Genomic DNA, 23,092 nt, shown 5'->3' with positions numbered 1-23,092 from the left:
AACGAACTGTTCCCCAAGTACCTTCAAGTTTACTCTTGATCGCAGCCTCACATTCCACGAACACCAACAATGGGTCACATAAATCAAGACCACGGTAATCATCCGGAAACTAGCGGGTACCAGCTGGGGATCAGATGTGCTTAGTCTTTGCACCGTGAGCCTTGCTCTCGAGTGGAATAGTTCTCCTGTTTGGGCAGAGAGCAGCCACAAAAACACCTGTTCAGTCCTAGAAACACAGATTCAGATAATCAGCGGTACACAGACAACACCCATGCGGTGGCTCCCAGTCCTGTCGAGCATCCCACGCCCTGATGTGCACAAGGGGAGAATGCCGAGAGTTTGATCACATCAAAAAAAAAAAATAAATAAATCAACCCAGAGGTTCCAATTCATGAAGATCTGCAGAATCTACCAAATCTGTGACAAGTCACACAAACCTTTCTGGGGCTCTGCAAATGTTTTGTGATCTGGGGTGTGGCACAATCGCTTTCCAGAGAGACAAGGTGAGGACAATGATCCAACAGAAGAGCCTCCAGGTTTTGACCTCCTCTGGAAACAGTGGTCTGCATTCAACAGGATCCGTACGCTCCATGCAAGGGCAATCACACCACCTCCACAAATGGAATTTCAAAGACAGCACAGCAGGTGACTGGTCACACAGATCAGACTATTCATCGCATCGTGAACGAGTGTCACCTTCCGGAAATTTGAAGAATGACTTTGGGCAATCCACCCAACAGTGTGGTGCGAATTGGCTGTTCAACTTAAATGGATCTGCGAGCTGCAATTTGTCATACGCAAGAACAACATAGCAAACAAGTCAGTGGTCTCAGTCTTCCACCTTTTGCCCTTTCAATGCTTCATTGACAATTATCATAAAACATGGAGTTGGTTTAAAAATAAATAATAAAAACATATAAATATATTGGAACACTGGATCAGACTAGAAGGGTACTCTGTAGAGCGTACACCTCTGCCACGTGATGCCTGAATCACTTTACTGGTCAAGAATTTAATGGTCTCAATGGTGAAGAATCACTTTACAAGGAAGCTTTGCACAGGACGAGGCCATTCGGCCCATCATGCCTGCACCACACCAATACAAGATTTTAAGTAAATCCATCAATTCCCCTTCTCTCCATGTGGAGCCTTTTGGCTGCGACACTGGAATTCATTTTGTTGACCTCGGAAGGACGACAGGTTGAATCAACCCCCTGGTGTCAATTCAAGACCCTAATATCCCAAGCCACCACACCAACCACGAAGCCAACACCAGGTTTAATTTAACTGAAAAAAATTAAATAATTCTCATATCAGGATTCAAATATTCACCAAAAAATTGAATCAATTCCTTCTCGTCACACACCCAACCTGTCCACCAAGTTTCATCTGAATCCGTCCACTACACAGACAAGCCGGTAGGTGGCGATGGGTCACCGAGCATGGAAACTACAAGATATAGAGCAAAATGGATGTCATATAGCGGATAGGGAATCACCTTAAGATTATGTATATCAAATCTCATCCAGTTCCATCCACTGATAACTACTCGGTATCCATTTGAAAAGTACCGAAAATGCAGTTTGAAATGGGAAATCCAAAGTTCGAGGGGGTGCTGTGGGTGAACAAAGATCTAAATCGAAAATCCGGCTCCATTGTTTGTGCACAATGTATTCCAGATGATTAGTGCGAATTTTCATGACCATCCGACCATAACGCTAGGAGGAGTAGCATTTGGCGCAAAGGTACCTCCAGCTCTCGCATATGATCGATTTTTGCACCAATTGACCTTTGACCCCTGACCTTTTACCACTTACAAAGCTTTTGTCCATAGCCTGATGGAGTACTGCTCTCCCCTCTGGGCTGGTGCTCCTGCCTCCCACCTTTCTCGGCTTCACGCTGTCGAAACCAGGGCATTTAAGATCATCGGCATCTCCCGCAATGAAGCGGAGTCTTTGGGCCTCTCACTCAATCACCGCAGGTTGGTCGGTGGTCTTTGTCTTCTACAGACTCCTCTCCAGCCTTGCCCCCCCCTGCTCTCTCTGCGATTTGTCCCCACATTTCCACAGGGCGCTCAAGGTCCGCCAACAACCCCCTTCTGGTAAAACTACCAAAATCACGAATCACTGCTCATCTTCACTCTTTCATTCCTCTTTTTTCCCGCCTTTGGAATAAACTTCCTCACTCTATTCTTTCCCATTCTTCCCTCCAGGCTTTCAAAACAGCTGTTCACCACCACCTCTTATCTTCCCCCATCCAAATCCTCGATCTTTTCTACCCCCGATAATCCACTTCCTTCATTTCTCCTGCTTTCCTTCCTGAAAGTCCCTGAAATGTCCATCTTCTCTTCACCATGTTCCTCGTCCCATCCCCATCCCTCTCCCTTCCACAGTTCACCTAATGTGTCTGTTCCCCACTATTTTGTCCCTTCCACTCCCGCCCCTCTTGTCTCATGCCTCCTTGCTGTGAGTTGTGTGTTAGCTCTCATACGAGCCTCGACCAAGGTATACAAAATAAAAAATAAAAAAGCGAAATCAGTTAATATGTCCTGAGGCAAAGTTGTTGTACTCATTGAGTACCATGAACCTGCAAAGTTTCATTCGTATCGATGCACTCACCTGGTCCCGAGGGGGCCTTCAATTTTCACGCATACCCTAATTGAAGGGGGCGCTGCGGGTAAAGTATTCCATATATCACAAAAACCGGAATATATTTGATGGAGCATCAGGTGTAGATCATTCATGCCAAATTTCATAACCCTACGTGGGATAATGGCTTTTGGAATTGATTTCGCGTGAACGGGACCGATTTTGAAGGTTTTTCGGTGGTTGCTTGGGAACCAAAGCGTCCCTAGCAACTATCACAATTTCCAAAGCACAAGGTCATAAGATGTACCTACCACCCGAGTTTGGTCAAAATCCGCCCACATTTACTACCAATTATGCTGATGACAAACGAACAAACATCCAAACAAACAGACAATAAGGGTCACCTATTTCAGTGACCCAACAAAGAGGTGAAAACAACCTCCTTCACCTTTGGTGGCAGACGTAACAACAAAACCAGGACAGATCCGGTAAGGGAATCCTGGCTTTGATGAGCTTTCACGAAGCAGGTAAAAAAATCATTGTCCACCGTGGTAAGACTCAAAACCCAGAATCCGGAACCCTCATGCAGAGGGAAGAAAACAAACAAACAAACAAACAAACAAACAACCCCCATATTGGCAAAGTCAAAGTCTGATGTGGAACCACAAACTCGTTCATCTCACAGCCAAGAAAGACGACTTGGATTGGTTGCATTCTCTCGCTGTCCCGGAAGGATTACCACAATTTTATGTCAATCACGCGATCCACACGATTAAATGGTCCAAATGGTTGTTGTGGGATCTGGATCTGGATGTGGCCAAAACAAGCAATACAGAGGTCGTGTCAATGCACGGAACCATGTTAGTTTGAGCCATCTATACATCGGAGGATCATTTGGTGAGCATCGATTGAATAACGATCATGATAATTTGTAAGATTATCCGAAATGTTTAGAAAATTTTGCTGCATCGAGTTTCTAAATTCCCCACGGAACCAAAACACAGACAAAACATTGAGGAGGGTGCTGGGTGTGGGGGGGGGGTAAGAGGGTTGGGTGGAGAACCGGTTTGTTGAAATGTTAATTTCTATTCGAACCAATAGGGTCTGAAATGTCTTCCAAAACAAAGGGGTTGAGTATGAATGAGGGATGAGGAATTAGGACACTCAATTCATACAGAGTCCAGGCGAACCTGTTGAGAGATGGGAAACACCGTGGATGGCCAAGTCTCCCAGGAACTCAGCATATCAGCTTCGAGGTGCAGTTTGCCGGCAACGCCATGAAAGAGGATTGCCCACCGTGGGTGCAACACCCAAAGTGTGGCCATGCGAGAGAGGTGTGCCCATTGGCATGACACACTGCAGACAGACTTCAAACCATGGCACAGGTCCAGTGAAGGAAACAGGCCAAGCAACCATTGGGAGGAGGGTGGGGGCATCAGCATCCCTCATCATTAATACCATTTCTGTTTCCACGACAAGCTGCAAGCACAATGCTCTGCTTTGTTTACGATGCTCCTCCACCAGTCATTTTGAGCATCCTCACTCACTACCTTGTTTATTTATGGCTTCCAAACTACCACTCATTGGTGGAGCAAATATCTTTGGGCATAATCCTCTCTTTCACACCACAGGTAAGCCAAACACACCTTTAACTCAGGACCATAACACATTCATTGTGGGTCTGTTGCTCCAGCCCCACTCAGGCACTTGAAAAAAAAAAAAGAAAAAAAAAAAAAGATTGAAGCAAATAATTGAGGACTCACCAGAAGTTGCTTCACATAAAAATAAAAATTATAATTATAATCAGACACTCCACTTTCAAGGGCTTCAACAGAGAAGAGCCACGACTTAAAGCGGAAAAACAGAGCGAGAAGTTAACAATCATGCAAATAAAATAATTAAAACTCCCCAAAACATGCCCACTCTAATGTTGCACCTTACAAACTCACATCCCAAGCAAATGACTGGGAAATTAAATGAAGCGTCTATTTATTTATTTATACACACGGGAGAAGGATAAAAGGTGAGCAACTGTCCGTACGTCGTAAAATGATGATCACTGATAAGTAGAAAACAACGATCCATCCTCCACCTCATTTGGCTGGCAGCATTATTTAGGAGGTAGGTGTAGTCCGAGGCTGGTGCCGGCTTAATGATCAAGGGGGCTGGCTTACGATGTTATGGTCTAGCTCGAGTCCAGTCATACCATTACAATAACACCGGGTGGTGCGTCGATTCAGACTGTAATCCTTCCGAGGTCGGCAAAATGGGCATCGGCTTACTGGGAAGAATGAGCCGTTCGAGTACGTTACATAGGAGTGGTGGACTGTACAAGGAAAAACTGTGTTGGCAGCTCTGTGCGTCTGAAAACACAAAATGAATGGTGGTTCTTGGTCTTCTATGATGCATGCTGCCTTCCAAGCCATCCCACCTGGGTTCGAACCTTGGCGCAGCTATAAACTCTCATCCTGGTGTTTCGCAAGCAGGAAGAGTGAGAGAGTGAGAGAGTGAGAGAGTGAGAGAGAGTGAGAGAGAGTGAGAGAGTGAGTGAGAGAGAGTGAGTGAGAGAGAGTGAGTGAGAGAGAGTGAGTGAGAGAGAGTGAGTGAGAGAGAGTGAGTGAGAGAGAGTGAGTGAGAGAGAGTGAGAGAGTGAGAGAGTGAGAGAGAGTGAGAGAGAGTGAGGTGAGTGAGAGAGAGTGAGTGAGAGAGAGTGAGTGAGAGAGAGTGAGTGAGAGAGAGTGAGTGAGAGAGAGTGAGTGAGAGAGAGTGAGTGAGAGAGAGTGAGTGAGAGAGAGTGAGTGAGAGAGAGTGAGAGACAGTGAGAGAGAGTGAGAGACAGTGAGAGTGAGAGAGCGAGAGAGCGAGAGAGCGAGAGAGCGAGAGAGCGAGAGAGTGAGAGACAGTGAGAGAGAGACAGTGAGAGAGAGTGAGAGACAGTGAGAGAGAGTGAGACAGTGAGAGAGAGTGAGAGACAGTGAGAGAGAGTGAGAGAGAGTGAGAGAGAGTGAGAGAGAGTGAGAGAGAGTGAGAGAGAGTGAGAGAGAGTGAGAGAGAGTGAGAGAGAGTGAGAGAGAGTGAGAGAGAGTGAGAGAGAGTGAGAGAGAGTGAGAGAGAGTGAGAGAGTGAGAGAGTGAGAGAGTGAGAGAGTGAGAGAGTGAGAGAGTGAGAGAGTGAGAGAGTGAGAGAGTGAGAGAGTGAGAGAGTGAGAGAGTGAGAGAGTGATGGATGCCAAACTGGGTGTGCAGCCTATCAGCACTTTGAAACTTGTACACCTACACCAATTATTTGCACCTCGTGTGAGCCAGAGAATGAACCAAAAATCTTTCCTGAACCAGCTGGCCAGACATGACACTCAAAGGGAGGGTGGAGGAATTTGCAAACTGTCCAGGATGCAGGGGACAACTCGCCTTCCCTCCACGAAAGACCCTGTGAGATCTTCAACGGCCACACGGACAGAAAGAACATTCATTCTCAATGTCCTTCCGAGTGATGGTCCTCACACAGACACCCCGCTCTGCATGTGAAACACGAGTTTGGTAGTTTATAGATGGTCAAGATACAAAGCCAAGACAAGACAGCTTCGAGGCACGTGTGCGGTGTGCGTAGCTCTTGGTTACCTTTCCAGGTCATGCAAATGCACCAGAGCAGTGCCAACGATGTGAACGTTTACCTGCCTCGCCAAAAGGAACTTATCGAGGCAGTTCGACGCACCTCACCGGCGTAAACAGGCAAATGGACACAATTGAGAGTTGAAGTACAGAGCAATGTTCAAGGGTCATGCATGCTGTTAAAAATTAATGGTGAAACCAATCTCACAAACTGTAACAACCCATCACCAGCTGGTCTGATGGAAATTTTTTTGCCAATATACTGTATGTACTATAAACACAAGAGGTGTGCACACTGGCATCTGAGGTGTGTGGCCTCGGTTTGAATCTGACAACCCAGCTACCAACTGTCATCCTGGCATTTTGCAGGCAGGGCAAGGCATCAATGTGTGTGTGTGCGTGCGTGTGTGTGTGTGTTATCCCTCAGATGGACGTTAAGCTGAGAGTCTCTTCTGCCAGCATTAGTAGGTAGACGTAAAAGATCCCTCCATGTCCTTCATGAAGAGTGCGAGAGTCACCGCCGGCACCGTGAGCGAATTACAAGTTCCTTAACTACAAGTGGTAATGCAATGGCAAACTACCGAGTGTAACCAAAAACAACCACGAGGAAAAAAAAAAATCCCTGCCAAGAGACTGCTTTGGAAGAGCCAATCGCTGCATGCAGGATGATCACACGATGATACGATGGAGGAATTAAACCAGCTCGACCATTACGTCTTCCACCACCATGTGCAGAACCTCAACTTTCACAGCATTGGTCGGTACCCATTGGCAAGGAGGGAAGGACAGCAGGGTTCATGTTGAGCGGCGCATCGTCACACCAGTTACAAACCGCACCGGCATTGCGAACATGGAAATCTGATATTAGTTCAATGACAAAACCTCTCCAAAATGTCACCTGTCTGCAATCACTCATGTTCCACCACAATCGTCGTCGTCATCAACCTCGAGTTTAAAAACAAAATCAGCCTTTCCGTCACGCAATTTGAAAAAGTCCATGACTTGAGTTTGCATTCTGCAAAATCTTTAGGTCCTCGTGGAGGATCTCCAAGTCTTACTCAAGTTGTTGTTCTTGTGGACTTTTTTTTTTGTTTGTTTCACAGCCTCCAGTTTTCATCGAAACTTCCTGAAACTTGGAATATGTATGTAAATATACCCTGCGCAGACAGGAACCATCTCCGATTTTGTAAATTCCTCCAAGAAAAAAAAAAAAAAAAGTTATGACGTCAAAATATCTCCGCTAATGGAAATCGCCTAAAAAATTATCTCCAAAACTAGGCAAGCTTTTTAAATTCTGTTTGCGGGAATCGAACAGGGCATTAGCAGAGATTAATTACCGCACACATATGATGTCATATCAATTTTTTGACTTTTTTTTGTTTCACAACCCAGAGTTTATCGGATTTTCGTGAAACTTGCCATGTTTATGCAGAAAGCAACCATCTCAGATTTTGGAAATTCTTCCTTCAAAAAAAAAGTTGACATCATAATAATCACCGCGAATGGAAATCGCCTATACCATTATCTCCGAATCTAGGCAAGCTGTTTGAATTTTGTTTGCGGGAATCAAGCCGGGCATCAGCACAGATAATTTATCGCAAACCTGATACATCACAATGACGTCATCATTAAGAGGACGAGGATCTTAGTTCATTTGAGCTTGACAAGGGAATGAACTCGGAAACAAGAGGGGGACATTTGGCCCATCATGCCTGTGCTTTATCCACACCCCGATCAAACCTATCAGTTTATTTAGTCCATGACATGAATTTCGCTTCCAAATCTTGTGTCCTCGACACCTCTTTCTCCCTCTCGGCACCCACCCTTACTCTTCAAAGCCTGGACTCTGTCTTTGGCACCTGAGAACCTGGTAAAGTTTCTGGCAACCTTCAGCTTTGACTCTGCAACTGGACCGGATGGCATCGGTTCACGCGGCTTAAAAACCTGCTCTGCCGCCCCTTGCACATTCTCTCTGCCATTTTCACCCCCATCATTTCCCCTGGGTCATCTTTAATCTCCTTAGAAAAATCAGCCAACATAACTGCATTAAAATATATATATATTTTTTTTAAAGGCGCAAAAACTGACTCCGTTAACAGACGTACGAGCTTACTCGCAATCAGCAAGGTCATGAAATCCGTCATCGCAGATGATATAAATCATTCCTTTTAAACAACCTCATCTCAGATAAATTTGGATTCAGACATGCTGCTTCGACTCTCCCAACAATGGTGGAGGCCCTCAATATCAATCATGTGATCAGGGCAGTCTCTCTGGACATATCTCCATCTTTTAATACAGTCTGACATCCTGCCTTGCTCTCCAAACCGTCTGCCGATGGAATCCGAGGCCGACTCCACTCTTGGATTACAGACTCCCTCCACTATCGGAGCCAACGTGTGGCTCTCAACGGAACCCTCTCACCTCCTCTCCCAGTCAAGGCTGGAGTCCCACAAGGCAGCGTTCTCATCCTATCCCTGATCTTCATGAATGATCTCACCGACTGGAAAAATCCTCGATCTTTGTAGACTCTTCCCTCTGCCAGGACATCCTTCATCCTTGAGACAGACAGGCAAAAGCCCTTGAGGGAGGTGGAAGGGGGTGGTAGGCATACATACATTCATAAAATCACAAACTGGTCAAAAACTTGGAATAAATCTTTGAACCCTGACAAATCTCTCACTCACTCTGCATCTCTCCAAAAGGACTGGACTGCAAACCCTTTTATGTACCTTCTCACCAATACTCAAGGAAGTTCGGTCACCCAAGCTCCTGGGTCTCACCATCAGCCATGATCTTTATTGGGTAAACCACATTTAAAAGTTGACCTCCAAAGCCAGATGCCAACTGGGCGTCCTCAGTCTTTTTCTTGGCACACCTAAAACTCCTATCCACCTGCAAGGCCTCAATCCCCAGCTTGATCGAGTGCTGCTCTCCCCTGTGGGCGGGTGCCTCCCCCTCTTACCTTGACGCCATGGAAATCAAGGCTTTCAAGATTATTGGAATCCCTCACGATGTAGCAGACTCGACGGGGTCTTCACTTCGACATCACCGATAGGTCAGTGGTCTGTTTTCTCGTCACGTCTTCCATCGGTTTCTGCAGGACGCACACGGTCCACCAGCAACCCCCCACCGTCTGCTAAAACTCCCTAAATCCAGGATCACTGCTCACCTCCACTATTTTTGTCCTTTTCCTCATCTGGGGAACCACCTTCCACATTCTTCCATCCAGGTCCTCACCACCATCTCAGGTTATCCCCCATCCAAAAGCATGATCTTTTCTGCACCCATTAAACCAACCCCCACCCTGCCCAAAATTTCGCTTCTGCATTAATGTTGTCCACACCTGGCATTCTCCCCGACCCCTCATCCTTACCTAAATCCCTCGTCTTTCTGCATGCACCCTGCTATTAGATCATCGGTTGCTGCCCGAGTGACGTCATTCCTCGTCATGACGTCATACATAAAAAAGGTACGATCTACAGGTAAGACAATGGGCAAACTTCCTATAATGGAGGGGGAAAGTTTCAACTCCACAAGATGATCTCATCGATTCGGGTTGGGACTTGGGGAGACACCAGACAGGTGAACCTGTCCGCGACGCTCACCTGATCGGCGTGGTCTTCTCCGCACTCCTGGTCTTCCGCGTCACTGTCTCTTCTTCCCCGGGAAAAATTCCTCACCATTCCTTCTTGATCGTGGACGACCGGCTCCCCACGAACGACCTCGACGTCTGGGCGGTCTCCGTTAAAGGTCGCACCCCCTTCGCTGGAATCCTTTCGCTGACCCTCGTGGTCGTCCTCACCGCAAATGTCGGAGTTGGTTGGTCCATTGAACTCGAGCCGTCCATCATCCTCCCGATGGATGTCGATGCTCGTCTCACGGTGGAACTCGCGCCCTCGGTCATCCTCATGATCGTCCTCCAAGACCTCTCCGCGGTTCTCCTTCGAGGACAGAGTCGGGGGTTCCAGGTCGGGTAGTCCGTCCACCGCCATCGCCTCGGTGCATTTCAACTGTCGCCGCTTCAGCAGGTCATCGGTCTCGGAGTCTACGACCAGCAGGTAGACCTCGTGAGGACGCTCGCCGATCTTGCGCACCACTTCGCGGTGAGGTCCACCCTCCACGTCGTCCCCGTTCACGGCCACCAAGCGGTCGCCGGCCCGTAACCCCGCCAGCGCCGCGGGGGAGCCGGGCTCCACGTCACCTGCGAAGTTCCCACGGCCACTTTTGTCCCCGTGCAAGTGGAAACCGTAACCATGCTTGCCGCGCACCACGTGGCACAACCGCGGCCGCAAATCCCGCTGTGCTTCCATATACGGGCGAGGGGCGAGGGGCGAGGGGCGAGACGCGAGCAGCTCCAGGTACACGCGGACTCACCTGCGGAGCTCGAACTCACACGAGCAGCTCCAGGTACACGCGGACTCACCTGCGGAGCTCGAGCTCGAGCGCGCGCCTTTTTGTTCATTTCCCGGCCACGCCTCACAGGAAATGGGCGTGGTCACGTCTCACAGGAAATGGGCGTGGTCACGTCTTCTTCCTCTTCGCTCTATTCACAAAAATCGAATCCTGAGACGGCAAATCGGTAAACAGGTCGGTTAACAGGTCGGTAAACAGGTCGGTAAACAGGTCGGTAAACAGGTCGGTAAACAGGTCGGTAAACAGGTCGGTAAACAGGTCGGTAAACAGGTCGGTTAACAGGTCGGTTAACAGGTCGGTTAACAGGTCGGTTAACAGGTCGGTTGGTTTCCGTGTTCGACTAATTATCTTTAACTTCGTTAATCCGAGTTATTTATTTATTTATTTACACCTTTTCATATATTATATTAAATGCTCGTGTTATTATTTATTGTCCTCGGGTGGGGGAGATCGATCCCATCAAGTTGTTGACACCGTGTTGTGGAAATGTCGCTCAGTTATTAGTTATTACCGCGCGAACTGTGTGAGCCGTTTCATCTCCGTGTGGGAAACGTCATGGTGACGTCACACGTGCTTGGACAGGAGAGGGGGAGGAGGAGAGAAAGTAAAAGGGGGTCAGAGAATGTGAAACAGCAAGGTGAGGGGGGTGGAGGAGTGGAGTGGATTGAATGTGGAGTGGATTGAATGTGGAGGAGTGGAGTGGATTGAATGTGGAGGAGTGGAGTGGAGTGGATTGAATGTGGAGGAGTGGAGTGGAGTGGATTGAATGTGGAGAAGTGGAGTGGATTGAATGTGGAGGAGTGGAGTGGATTGAATGTGGAGGAGTGGAGTGGAGTGGATTGAATGTGGAGGAGTGGAGTGGAGTGGATTGAATGTGGAGGAGTGGAGTGGAGTGGATTGAATGTGGAGGAGTGGAGTGGATTGAATGTGGAGGAGTGGAGTGGATTGAATGTGGAGGAGTGGAGTGGATTGAATGTGGAGGAGTGGAGTGGATTGAATGTGGAGGAGTGGAGTGGATTGAATGTGGAGGAGTGGAGTGGAGTGGATTGAATGTGGAGGAGTGGAGTGGATTGAATGTGGAGGAGTGGAGTGGAGTGGATTGAATGTGGAGGAGTGGAGTGGAGTGGATTGAATGTGGAGGAGTGGAGTGGAGTGGATTGAATGTGGAGAAGTGGAGTGGATTGAATGTGGAGGAGTGGAGTGGATTGAATGTGGAGGAGTGGAGTGGATTGAATGTGGAGGAGTGGAGTGGAGTGGATTGAATGTGGAGGAGTGGAGTGGATTGAATGTGGAGGAGTGGAGTGGATTGAATGTGGAGGAGTGGAGTGGATTGAATGTGGAGGAGTGGAGTGGATTGAATGTGGAGGAGTGGAGTGGATTGAATGTGGAGGAGTGGAGTGGATTGAATGTGGAGGAGTGGAGTGGAGTGGATTGAATGTGGAGGAGTGGAGTGGAGTGGATTGAATGTGGAGGAGTGGAGTGGAGTGGATTGAATGTGGAGGAGCGGAGTGGAGTGGATTGAATGTGGAGGAGTGGAGTGGAGTGGATTGAATGTGGAGGAGTGGAGTGGAGTGGATTGAATGTGGAGGGGTGGAGGGGTGGAGGAGTGGAGTGAATGTGGAGGAGGGAGGAGTGGAGTCATAAACTTTTATTTTTGTATTCAATGTCAAGGCTCATGGAGGAACCAGAATATAGAACTTAACAGATCAAAACTTAATAAAACAAAAGGAACAGAAGACAGAGAGGGGGAAACACACGAACAGCAGGGGAATAGGGACAAAATCGAGGAAGACTTGGATATTAAATGAGGGATGCAGGTAAGACTGAGGGGTAGGGGAGGACGCACAGGGTGGACAAGATCGATGCGCACAGAAGGAAACTCTCAGGAAGGATTAAAACTGGAACATTGAAGCGAGGAGGGGTTTGGGGTGTGGTTCACATGGGTGGAGAAGATCATAGTGTCAGTGATTAATTTGCAAACATGTTTGCCTTGCAGAGTTTCTTCGCATGATGTCACATCCTGCTCGAGACTGACGCGGCTTCGTCCAATACATCACATCCGGCATGTTCGGAAAGCGGCCGCCATTTTGTATTCCTTGGGTGCTTGGACTTGATCACCATCAGAAAACACGAAATTCAATCGTTGTTTGCTGATTGTGAGACTCAAACGGATTGATGGGCATTCTCAATTTTTCTCTGTACCCTGGTCAGACACGGGGTTCTTTCATTACCTGCATATTCAAACACAGCAAGTATCAACCGTCATCCTGTGCCTTGCTTAATTCTTCCCACGACACATTATGGTGTCAGAAGTGGGATATGCAACTACACCCCCTGTCTGTGCGGCAACCAGTACGATCCACATTCCTGGAGAAAACTAGTGACCAGGCGGACCAGACGGACCATCGTGGCGCTTCGATCAATTTGGTTCTGGACCAAATTCTGGTTCTGGACCAATTTGGTTCTGGAGTTTCTGGACCTTTAGCTTGCTGTTGGTTGTGTGATTGGACCTTGTTAAATATACAAACTATTCTCTTTTTTTTATGATGAATGCTGTACTCCTGAAACTGGAGAAATTCCTGCTAAGCTGGTGAGAGAAATCTACATTATCTGCTTGTGTTGAATTGAATTTGGAACCGTTCTGTAATACTAGTGATTTGATTTTCCCACCACTGTATATTTGATACTCTACATTGTTGTGACATTATGGCGACCCCAGAAGAATTAGAAGTTGCTCATGCTAGGTTAAAGGAAGAGTTAAGAAGAGAAAAACAGAAGTCAGCAGAAGTTTAAAAAGACGCGCCACATGCAATAGCAGAGAATCGCAACCTCGTCCAAGAGCTTAGGGGCAAAGACGAGCAAAGACTACCGATGTTAAACCTTCAAGTGCAGGTTTAACTTCATCTGAAGAACACTTAGTATGTGTGTCGTCTTCATGCAAATTGGAGCGTATCCGTGACAAACCTGAAAAGTCAAGCGACCTTACAATACAGGAACGGGTGTCCGATGTTTCATTGTCGGCTAGCGACTCGGAACTTAAACAACAAACAGCAAGTCACTTTTATTCTGGACCACTTATCTGGAAAAGCTCAACAGGAAATTATTTGGAAGGAGAAGGGTTTTGTTGAAGATCCTGAGAAAATATTGGGAGTTCTTTTGAAAGTTTTTGGCGATGGTTACACCCGATCACAGCTGCAAGAAAAGTTTTTCGTATTCCACCAAGGAGATAATGAGGACCTTTTGACGTGTTCACTGAAGCTGGTCAACAACTATGATACAATTGTATGTATGAATGCCTCTTTTCAAGCCAGCAGAGAAAGCACACCAAAGGGACGATTAGCTGGTGATGTAAGAGACGAAAACCTACGAAGAGAAATTTGCCGTCTTAACATGGAATCCTCTGAATTGAGTTACTTTAACACTCGAGATAGAGCCCAACAGTGGTTAGGTATTAGTCAGAAACCGCAAGTCAAGATAAGCCCACTGAAAGAAGTCGTGGTTCAAGAAAAATCGAATGCTGAAAGTGAACTGCTGAAGGAAATTAAGAGACAAGATGAACGGCTTTCAGCCCAACAGCAGCAAATTGAGAAGCTACTGCAGAACTCAGACTCAACATCTTCACATGGACTGTCTTTCTCAGGGGAGATCTGGGCAGCAAGATGGAATTTCGCCAGTAAGTACTTTTAAAACTAGAGCAGCCCGTTATTGGGGGTCGCATGGCAGGAAAACAGAGGGATCAAGGCTCGATATTACAGAAAGCTGTTGGCAGGTGCCTGGAAGTTGGGGTCATGATTGGACCCCCTGGAAACCAGATGCCTGTAAGATACAGGAGCGCAGGTATCCACGGTTACCGAATCCTTTTTCAGAGAGCACCTTGTTCGTGAAGGAGAGTTGCTGGATGTTTCTACATATACCTGGGGCACAAGGACTTTCCGTTCCCCACTTGGGACATGTCGAGTCAGATCTAACTCTGCTCAGGACATTTCCACAAATGGGATTCCTTGTTGTTCGTGATATGACTGATACTCCTATAGCTCAACGTAAAAAGGTGTGCCCTGGTGTTATCGGATGTAATATTTTGAATAGTGTGTCAAATGTACTCAGGGATCAGGATGGTCCATAGTTCTTAAGAAACCTCGTCCAGAATTTGGAGGACAAATGGGGCTTCTGTGTTGGTCATGTTTAATGAAATGGATGTGGGCAATGGGACAGAGGATGACATTGTATTCAGAGTTCGAGTCACAGGAAGAAAGCCCGTATGGGTTGCAGCATGAACGATTGTGAAGGTGGGTGTGGGGTGGATAAACGGGGGTCGAAAAGATCATGGTTTTGGATGGGGGAAGATATGAGATGGTGGTGAACAGCTGTTTTGAAGACCTGGAGGGAAGAATGGGATTGAAGAGAGTGTGGGAGTTTGTTCCAGAGGTGGGAAAAAGAGGAATGAAAGAGTCAAGGTGAGCAGTGATTCTCGATTTTGGCAGTTTCACCAGAAGGGGTTTTTTGGTGGACCTGCAGAAATATAGGGGGAGGGGGGAACAGTTTCATTGGAATTGCATGTGGAGTTTCTGAGAAGAAAACAAATACATATTTTGGGGGGCAACTCCCTTAAACTCCCAGAGAGCCCGATTTTTCTCATGTCATGAACAAACTTTGGGATGTCATGGGTGATGAAGGTTGTGGTGAAATGTCGTCGGAATTATGTGTATCTTTTCCGAGGAGAAAGCACATACATTTTTGAGGGGGAGGGTGCAACCCCCCTCCCCCTCCGTAAACTCCCTCTGCAGACCCCTTCAGACCCCCCCCCCCCCCATTTTTAACGGCATCATGGGTAATGAAGGTTGTGGTTAAATTTCATTCAATCGTCTGTGTAGTTTCTGAGAAGAAGTTGCAAGTATTTGTGGATGGACGGACTGATGATGTGCCATCCCATAAGCTCCTCGGAACTACTTTGCAGGTGAGCTAAAAAAACATCCCTGGGAATATTACTACAAACGAACTTCAGTTGGAAGCCGTCCGGGGCTCAGTGACGATCCTGAAGAGAGCCCTCGGCACAAAACTTTGAGAACAGAAAACTTCACAGCTTGGTCTCTGAATCGTGACCCCTTACTGAAATGAAGGTGGATACTTTGAACCCACCCTTGGAGGACTCCATTACACAATCTGAAACCCACAGATCTATAGATACCAATGAAACACACACACAAATTTGAGACCGGGAGCAGGAGCATTCAAAACCAACAGTTCGTACATGCAGCAACCTTTGCACCGCACCGGTCGGCTCTGAATTTGATTTGTACATGCTGCAGTCCCCTCAACAGGGGAAGAAGGTATGGGACCAGGGAGAGGGTTGGGATAGAGAGAGGGAGTGGAGAGAGAGAGGGGGGAAATGAAATAGAGTCACAAACGCTCGCATCTCTTGGCGTTCATAAGCATTGCAATATACCCAGCGATTTGTAGCTACGATGAACATGCATTCGATAATGAGAGAGGAAAGTGAAAATAAAAACAAACTTTATCGTTAAGAAATCGTTGCGGCCTGTTCCAAATCACAGAATGGTTGAGCAGGCCAAAAAAAGATATGGCGGCTTCAGACCCCCCTCGAGGTGACCTTGCAGATGCATTTAGACCCCAAAGAGTGAGGTGGCTGTGGATCGCTCGATAAAGGCTTTAATTAAAGACCATTAATTATCTTCAAAAGGGGAGTTTTAATTAACCCAAACACCCAATGTTCACTCTTGTACTTTTCTTAATAAGCATGCAAAGTTTCAGGCTACTTGGTTCTATGGTTTTGGAGTTATGGAGGAGACACACTGACACATACACATACACACACACACACACACACACACACACACACACACACACACACACACACACACAATTGCAAAACCCTGTGTTTTGCTCCATGAGGGACAGGCTAATAATGACAGAAAGACAGACAGACAGACAGATATCCGACAGTCCATGTACATGCTGGCACAGAAAGAAGCTGGCCTGAACATACAGTACTACCTTAACATGCTCTGGAAGCCATCTTGGGCATATGTGAATAATTAATGTTACAGCTTCAGGGGAGGCATGACCCCCACAACGAATGCTGCTCCAAGACCTCACACAGGAGCCGATGACAGCCCACTTGTGGGCCCTGCGGCTCTGCCCGAGTGAGTTTTTACCCCCCTCCGAGCTGGACACCTGTTATCCAGGTGAAAAGTAAGTGCACTACTTACCTGTGCACCATCTAGGTTAGAGGTAAGTGCACCTAACTGTGCATTATCCCATCAAACGGTGTTTATGAGAGTCATGGTGAAAATAAATAAGTAAGTAAATAAATAAGGCAAACTGATAACTGAGCTTCATGTTCTTTAAATATTTTGGGGAGGCGAAGGAGAAGTACAAAGGGCAATAGACCGGAACAACCTCAACCTCACCAAGAACAAAATAAATTCCACAAACAACTGCTTTAATGGTTACAAAGCTCAAGCTCGAAGTCCTCTAAAATAAAAATAAAGTTTTCACCCCCAATCTACCCCTAAGGTTCTTCATCTTCAAGTTCCTTTTCACCCAAATCCAAGTACAGTTTTCTCTTGGCTGCACAAAAGTTGTTGACGGAGTAATGGGCCCTTGGTTTAAACGTCAACAAATTGGAATTTGAACCCTTTGGAAAGAAAAACAAAAACACCCACAAACTGAAGGGTTGTGGACATCATGTACCTGATGGGACAAACTTTTCTTGGATGACGTATTTGTTCTTCTCAACTATCTGAAGCTCACAACACTCTAATCCCAAGTTCAAATCCATGTTCTACAAGAGTGTGTGATCCATGTTGGATGTACACCGAAGTCGTTTCCTTACCGATCAGATAGTAGGTGCAATCGAATCTCCCACCTTAGTATGCGCTGGTCGATGCTGTGCTCTGCTACTGCATGTTGATTCAATTACACCTCAGTAAACAGGTGCCTGGTCCTGCTTGTGATACATGAACAACATTAATAAATAAAGGAATAAATTTTTAAAAATTAGAATCTGGGTTCTATCAGAGACTAAATTGCTTTAAAACATAAAGCTGACTTTCTGGCAACTGTTCAAACAGCTTTAATTGTTAGATACAAAAATCCAGGTGCATGGAGGAGGTTAAACGACAAAGAACTTTGCATGCTGGACAGAGCATCAGAGGCAGAGGGAGATGCACAAAGTGAGGAGGTGGGAAGAAGAATGAGGGGACAATGGGTAGCGTTCTTGAAGGGCTGTCGGAGGGGCAGGAGGCAACAAATGCAGGGAAACAGATTCCGCATAAGAGAGAATGGAAGTTTGGGTTCGGTAATCAGGTGTGTCATGTGGGGTTCTGGAAGACGGAAGGACGAGGCCAGGAGTGAGGAGATATAAATTGGAGAGTCGACCAACGTAACTGCGGTGGGTGAGAAGCAGACTTTGGAACTCGGCCTCCTGCGATCGCACAGAAAGCCTTGGACTCGATCACTTCTCCAGAAGCAGCTGCAGCAGCCCAGAATGGGGACCCAGACTCAATGATGCATCAGCTCTGAAATGCTCAGGATCGAATTAACTGCTGAGGAGTTGGCCTGCTTTATAAGTCATTTTGGCAATGTGGTCCTCAGACAGGTTGCAGGGAAGCGTAGGAGCACCAGCAACTACTTCCCTGACCCTGGAAGAAATGCAAACTCAGGTGCTCGAAAGACAATCCTTGTAAAGACACAGTATCGACAGAATGACATCAAGAGCAATCCGTTGTTTTCACCCTTAGAGAAAAATCCAATAACTAGGGGCCCCTGAATAACATAATCAGACAGCCTGGATAATTAGGCTGGATGCCAGACAGTGTAGTCTGGGTTCGAGATCTGGACAGGGACAACACTGGTCTGGAGTTTTAGATTTACGGAATGCATCCATTGGTGGGTTAGACTCAATCATGGTGGAATTGATGGAGCAGGAGCCAAACTAATAAGATAGGAGTCCGAGAAGAGATAATGCCTTTCCGTCTGCCAGTATTAGTTGGTGGACGGTCAAGATCCCACGGTGTCCTGCATGGAGAGTAGGGGGAGTTATCGCTGGCACCTTTGAATGAATTTCAAATTCCTGCTCCAACCTACAGGAGGCGTTGCATCAGCGGCACAGTGGTGCCCTCAGCCAATGATGCTATTGACAGCTATGTGGTGCATATAGAAGAAAAAAAAGATGCCTGAAGAGTGCGGCAATGATAGATTCCAGCATTTTACTGATGATAGGGGTGAGGCTGAGGCTGCCCACTCTGTAGTCGAGTGGACCAGACCTGGATTCTTTCCTGTGAATGTGGCTGACGTTCACAACTTCTGAAGATGACGGATGGAGACCATCTGACAGAGATGGAGAAAAGCCAGGAAAGCGTGAAGGATGAGGCTGACGCACAGATCTTGAGGATTAGTGCCAATGCCATCGGGACCATCTGCAGAGGTAGTGTCAAGATAGACTTGGAACATATCAACCCTCATGGGAGAGATGTCCATGTGCTGCAGACAGCAGTCCGTTATGGGGTGGAAGGGTGTCTGAGAAGGGAGGGATTTGAGAAATTGACCTTTTCAGCAAAGGCTGTAAAAACTTAAAACTTCTCTCCCCCACATCAAGAGACGGATATTAAAAATCCCAAAGGGATTTTTTTCCCTTGAAATATGGAGATCACTGCATGCCTCCTTTGAGTGAGAGATTCAATCAAATTGGTTGTTGTACATCTTACCAGAGTTGGTGTCAAAGCCACCCAATGCTCGCCTGTTTATACATTTATCGTTTTTAAAAGACTCGTCTAATAATTAATATTTTTTTACAAAGCATTGCAGTGAAGTCTGATCCAAATAATTTTAAAGCAAAATATGTATTTGTATTTTGTAATCAGTGACAACAGCGCAAGTGAGCCTATGTCTGTACCTATGTACCTATGCACCAAATATGAAACGTGAAAGTTGAAAACTTTGGGAGTTGGAGTGCAGACAGGAACGGACGGATGGACAGACAGACGACCAGTATCTCATAATATGCCCCGACGTATATCGGGCATATAAAAAGTGTGGTCGATAAAAACATTAGAAAGGAAAAAATAACTTGCACCAAAAATTTTAACATTTTCACGCTCACGCTGACGCTCACGCCGGGGGTATCGCTATAGCTCTCTGTTCTTCGAACAGGCGAGCTAAAAATTAAGACCGCCTGAACTCTCATTTTTCAAATACCAGCTCTCCGTGCAACTTGGACAGTTCCTTCCTAAATTTCAAAAACAAACAACAAAAAGAATAACTTGGTATTCTGGCTTCCCGTGAAATCAGTGCAAGTTGCAAATCAAACATTCTTTTGTTGAATTAATGTTTTCCACCTTGTCTCATCATCAGAACCTTATCCATGGGGCACATGAAAGGTGATCTTTACCTCCGCCACCGAAGGTGGATAGAGCTTGTTTTCACCCTTGTCTGGTTGTTTCTTTGTGAACAGGATATCTCGAAAAAGTTATGCACGGATTCTGACAAAACTTGGTGGATGAGTTGGTTCGGTGATGAGAACAAGCCGATTAAATTTTAGTTCAAGTCCGAATCCAGATCCGGCCTATCAGTGGGATACAAAATGTGAACTAATCAGCTTGGTGGAGGTTTGCGCTCCACATGGAAGTCAAACCTATCAGTGGGAATTACAGGAGAAGGGTAGGATCTCTTCATTAGATAATGACCTAATGTAAAGAAGTAGAGAAAGGGGGGGGAGTGGGGGGAAAATCGAGAGCAGACCAGGTGGGGTGGGAAGATTATCCCCACCCTGTAAGTCACCAATGAGCCAGCTGGGTTTTTAACCAACAATCCAAAATGTAATATTATTCTCGACAATTGGAATCTAAATGAGTGACCTGAGACGAGCTCGACTTCCTGAGAAAATCAGAATCCCTCAACTTTTCAGTCAGATTTGAACCCGCAACCTTCAAGATCACAATCCAGCACGTTCAAACAGGCCACCACCGAACCTGATCGAACTATGGCCTGTTGAAAACTGCAACCAATTTTCTCCAAGGCCTTGAAAGCAAATTATACATTTTACTTTCTGGTGGAGAAGCTGATCCTTTTGGCGTCATGGAATTGAAGGATGAGACGAGAAGCTCAAACTGAAAGGTCACAATGTGTCTCGACGTGCCTTGCGAGGCCAACAACGAAGATTCTCTTTCTTCCCTTCCCGTGCAGCCTTTTTTTTTGGCTACTAGCTGCATCATTGGTTCGGGACGCAGCTATGCCGCTGATGCAGTGCCCCTATTACGAGTACACTGGTGCTCATTCCACCGACCTCGGAAGGATGACAGGCTGAGTCAACCCCCTGGTGTTAATTCAGCAGCCAACGGGGCTCAAACTCAGAACCCAGGATCCCAAGACACCACCCTAACCACTAAACCAACGCCAGACTTATTCTCTTTCTGAACGACCAACAGTCAAGGCACGTGCTGTGCAAGTACAACCATGCTTTCACCACGCACTTTGCAGGCATGATGACTGGTTCCTCCACCGCACTGTCATCGCCTCTCTTTTACATAAACTCTTTAGCCGTTTTACACAAAGCTTCTTAAAACACTCAGTTCTCCATAAAAAAAAAGCAGCATATTGCACTTGCAAGGCATCCTCAACATGGCGGGGAGCAATACGGTTCTCGACCACTGCATTCCCAGACAATCCTACTTTATCCTAAATGGTTCTTGGGCCCAGTGACCAACAGGAAGCAACCAAATTCCTTCATGCAGCACTACAGAATGGAAGTTCAAACAATGCAAATGGCATCTGATCTGTGTCTCAATATCCTATGGTATCGTCGAGGTATTTGGTCTCAATATCCTACATAAAAGTTTCCCACAGCAGCAAATATACTCTTGTAGTTGATAAATCCATCATCTTGTCCAATCACTTTTACAGTTTTCTGATTAATATTATATGGCCAACTTTATGCAAAGGAACTAATGGGATGCAACTCTTACAGATCACATATTCCAACTACCTTCCAAAGCCAGATTTATAGATGCCCACATGAACTCCCTTTTTTGTTGTAATCCTTTGTTTGCATTAAACTCTTAGAAGCACACAGACAGCCTGAGCCTTCTAACACGTCCCATTTCGTCTTGCACTGTCTGTCTCTCTCAAACACCATAAATGTCACGTGCTCAGTGTCCTAACTCTTGGCAAACCTCCAAAGCTAGGTTTGCAAACCACTGGAGCTATGTTATTGCATCGACTTGGTGTTGCAGACCTTGCCAGTCGTGACAGGTGACGACACGATATCGGAATTTGCTCAGGGTACTGGCACATGGATGGCTTACTCTTGCGAAAGACACCACGGGATCTTTAACATCAACCAGCAAATAGTGGCAGATGGGACATCTGGCTTAATGTTTCTATGAAGGTTGGCACGCTCGAAGCATTGCCCAATGAGCAAAGCACCAGGGCAGCAATTTATTGTTTGGTTGAAAATTGAACCCAGTCGAGACTGCTCAAAGAAGGAGTGCACGACTTGATGGCAATCTCACCAGTACGTAAGAAATTCACCCTTACCGATTCAATCTCATAAGAACAGACACGACTCATCACCCTGGAAAAGTATTATTTTCCAATGGCGTGATGACCGAGGTGTTCGAGTTGTTACGAGACTATTTCCGTTTCCTCATGGAACACGATTACATAACCACATTATACACATAACGAAGGAGCCTATTCCCATTCCTATTGTAGGCCTGTGCCCAAGGACATCGTTTCTCGTAGTAATGGCTCGTTTCTGGTGATACCCCGATTTCTCTGCTGTACCCTTGCATTTGCTCACATGCAAACTTAATCTTCACATTGCAGCACATTGCTTTGCAGAACAATGGACGCCTTTGGATAACAGTTGCACAGAAATGCAACTCGACACCGTTTCATTCTCTGAACCAGATTCCAGTTAAACTTGCATTTTCTCTTCTGTCCAAAGCGCCGATTGTTCAGTCTTGAAAGAGCGGCAAGACGGGGCCTATGCCACATCCGCCCTTTAATATGCCCCCGATGTGGGGTTAGGAGAGTGATGACGTCGAAGGTCCAAAGAACCGTTCCACCTGCCGGAATGAGACGAGAACGCATCCCACAGGAACACCGCTCGTTTGGTTGAAGGAGGGGTTTTGGTCGGAGAAGGCAGCGCCTACGCTGTTCCCACACAAGAACAGTTTGTGGTGTGAATGAGGAATGCGAAGTCAAGCATGAGGGAGACTGCTGAACCTCATGAAATGAATGAAACAAAACGAACTCTGATCCACTGAAATGACGTTAAAGCCTTTCAAAATAAATAATAAAAAAAAAACACACAAATGGACAAAATTATTTATTTCTTATATTTATCGAAAGCTCAATGGAGCTTGTACATCACTCCGAATGCAGGACAAAGACATTAGTAGACATCAGTGCACCTCAATGGGAATTACACAGATAATAGTAAACAATGGACGTATACGT

At 46.3% G+C, this 23,092-nt stretch overlaps 2 protein-coding genes and 1 long non-coding RNA gene across 4 annotated transcripts in view; 1 reads left to right on the top strand and 2 right to left on the bottom strand.

The window, feature by feature from the left end:
• Positions 1-10,567, bottom strand: part of LOC147025426 (Na(+)/H(+) exchange regulatory cofactor NHE-RF2-like) — a 36,228-nt gene extending 25,661 nt beyond the window's left edge. Inside the window, exons 1-2 of one of the 2 annotated variants that reach the window (XM_085886391.1) lie at positions 9,805-10,567; positions 3,779-3,955 (exon numbers count right to left, since the gene is read on the bottom strand). In XM_085886391.1, the coding sequence (XP_085742517.1) occupies positions 3,779-3,955; positions 9,805-10,509 (882 nt within the window). In that variant the 5' untranslated portion in view covers positions 10,510-10,567. The remainder of the gene's footprint in view (positions 1-3,778; positions 3,956-9,804) is intronic. The other variant, XM_085886392.1, reaches the window with a different exon arrangement.
• Positions 10,568-10,613: 46 nt separating this feature from the next.
• LOC147025425 (uncharacterized) lies at positions 10,614-15,466 on the top strand. Its single transcript, XR_015059521.1, has 2 exons — positions 10,614-10,786; positions 12,609-15,466. It is a non-coding gene; the product is annotated as an uncharacterized LOC147025425 (long non-coding RNA).
• A 7,482-nt stretch (positions 15,467-22,948) lies between these two features.
• EIF3D (eukaryotic translation initiation factor 3 subunit D) overlaps positions 22,949-23,092 on the bottom strand; it is a 73,869-nt gene continuing 73,725 nt past the window's right edge. Inside the window, exon 15 of the mRNA XM_085886390.1 lies at positions 22,949-23,092. This exon is cut by the window's right edge and continues 204 nt beyond it. The gene's annotated coding sequence lies outside the window, so the exon portion shown is untranslated.

Source organism: Eptatretus burgeri, chromosome 6 (genome assembly GCF_056783735.1).
Source record: "Eptatretus burgeri isolate ZD-2024b chromosome 6, Ebu_testis_v1, whole genome shotgun sequence".
Taxonomy (NCBI): Eukaryota; Metazoa; Chordata; class Myxini; order Myxiniformes; family Myxinidae; genus Eptatretus; species Eptatretus burgeri.
Note: the sequence above shows the minus strand (reverse complement) of the source record. Positions and strands in the feature narration are given on the sequence as shown.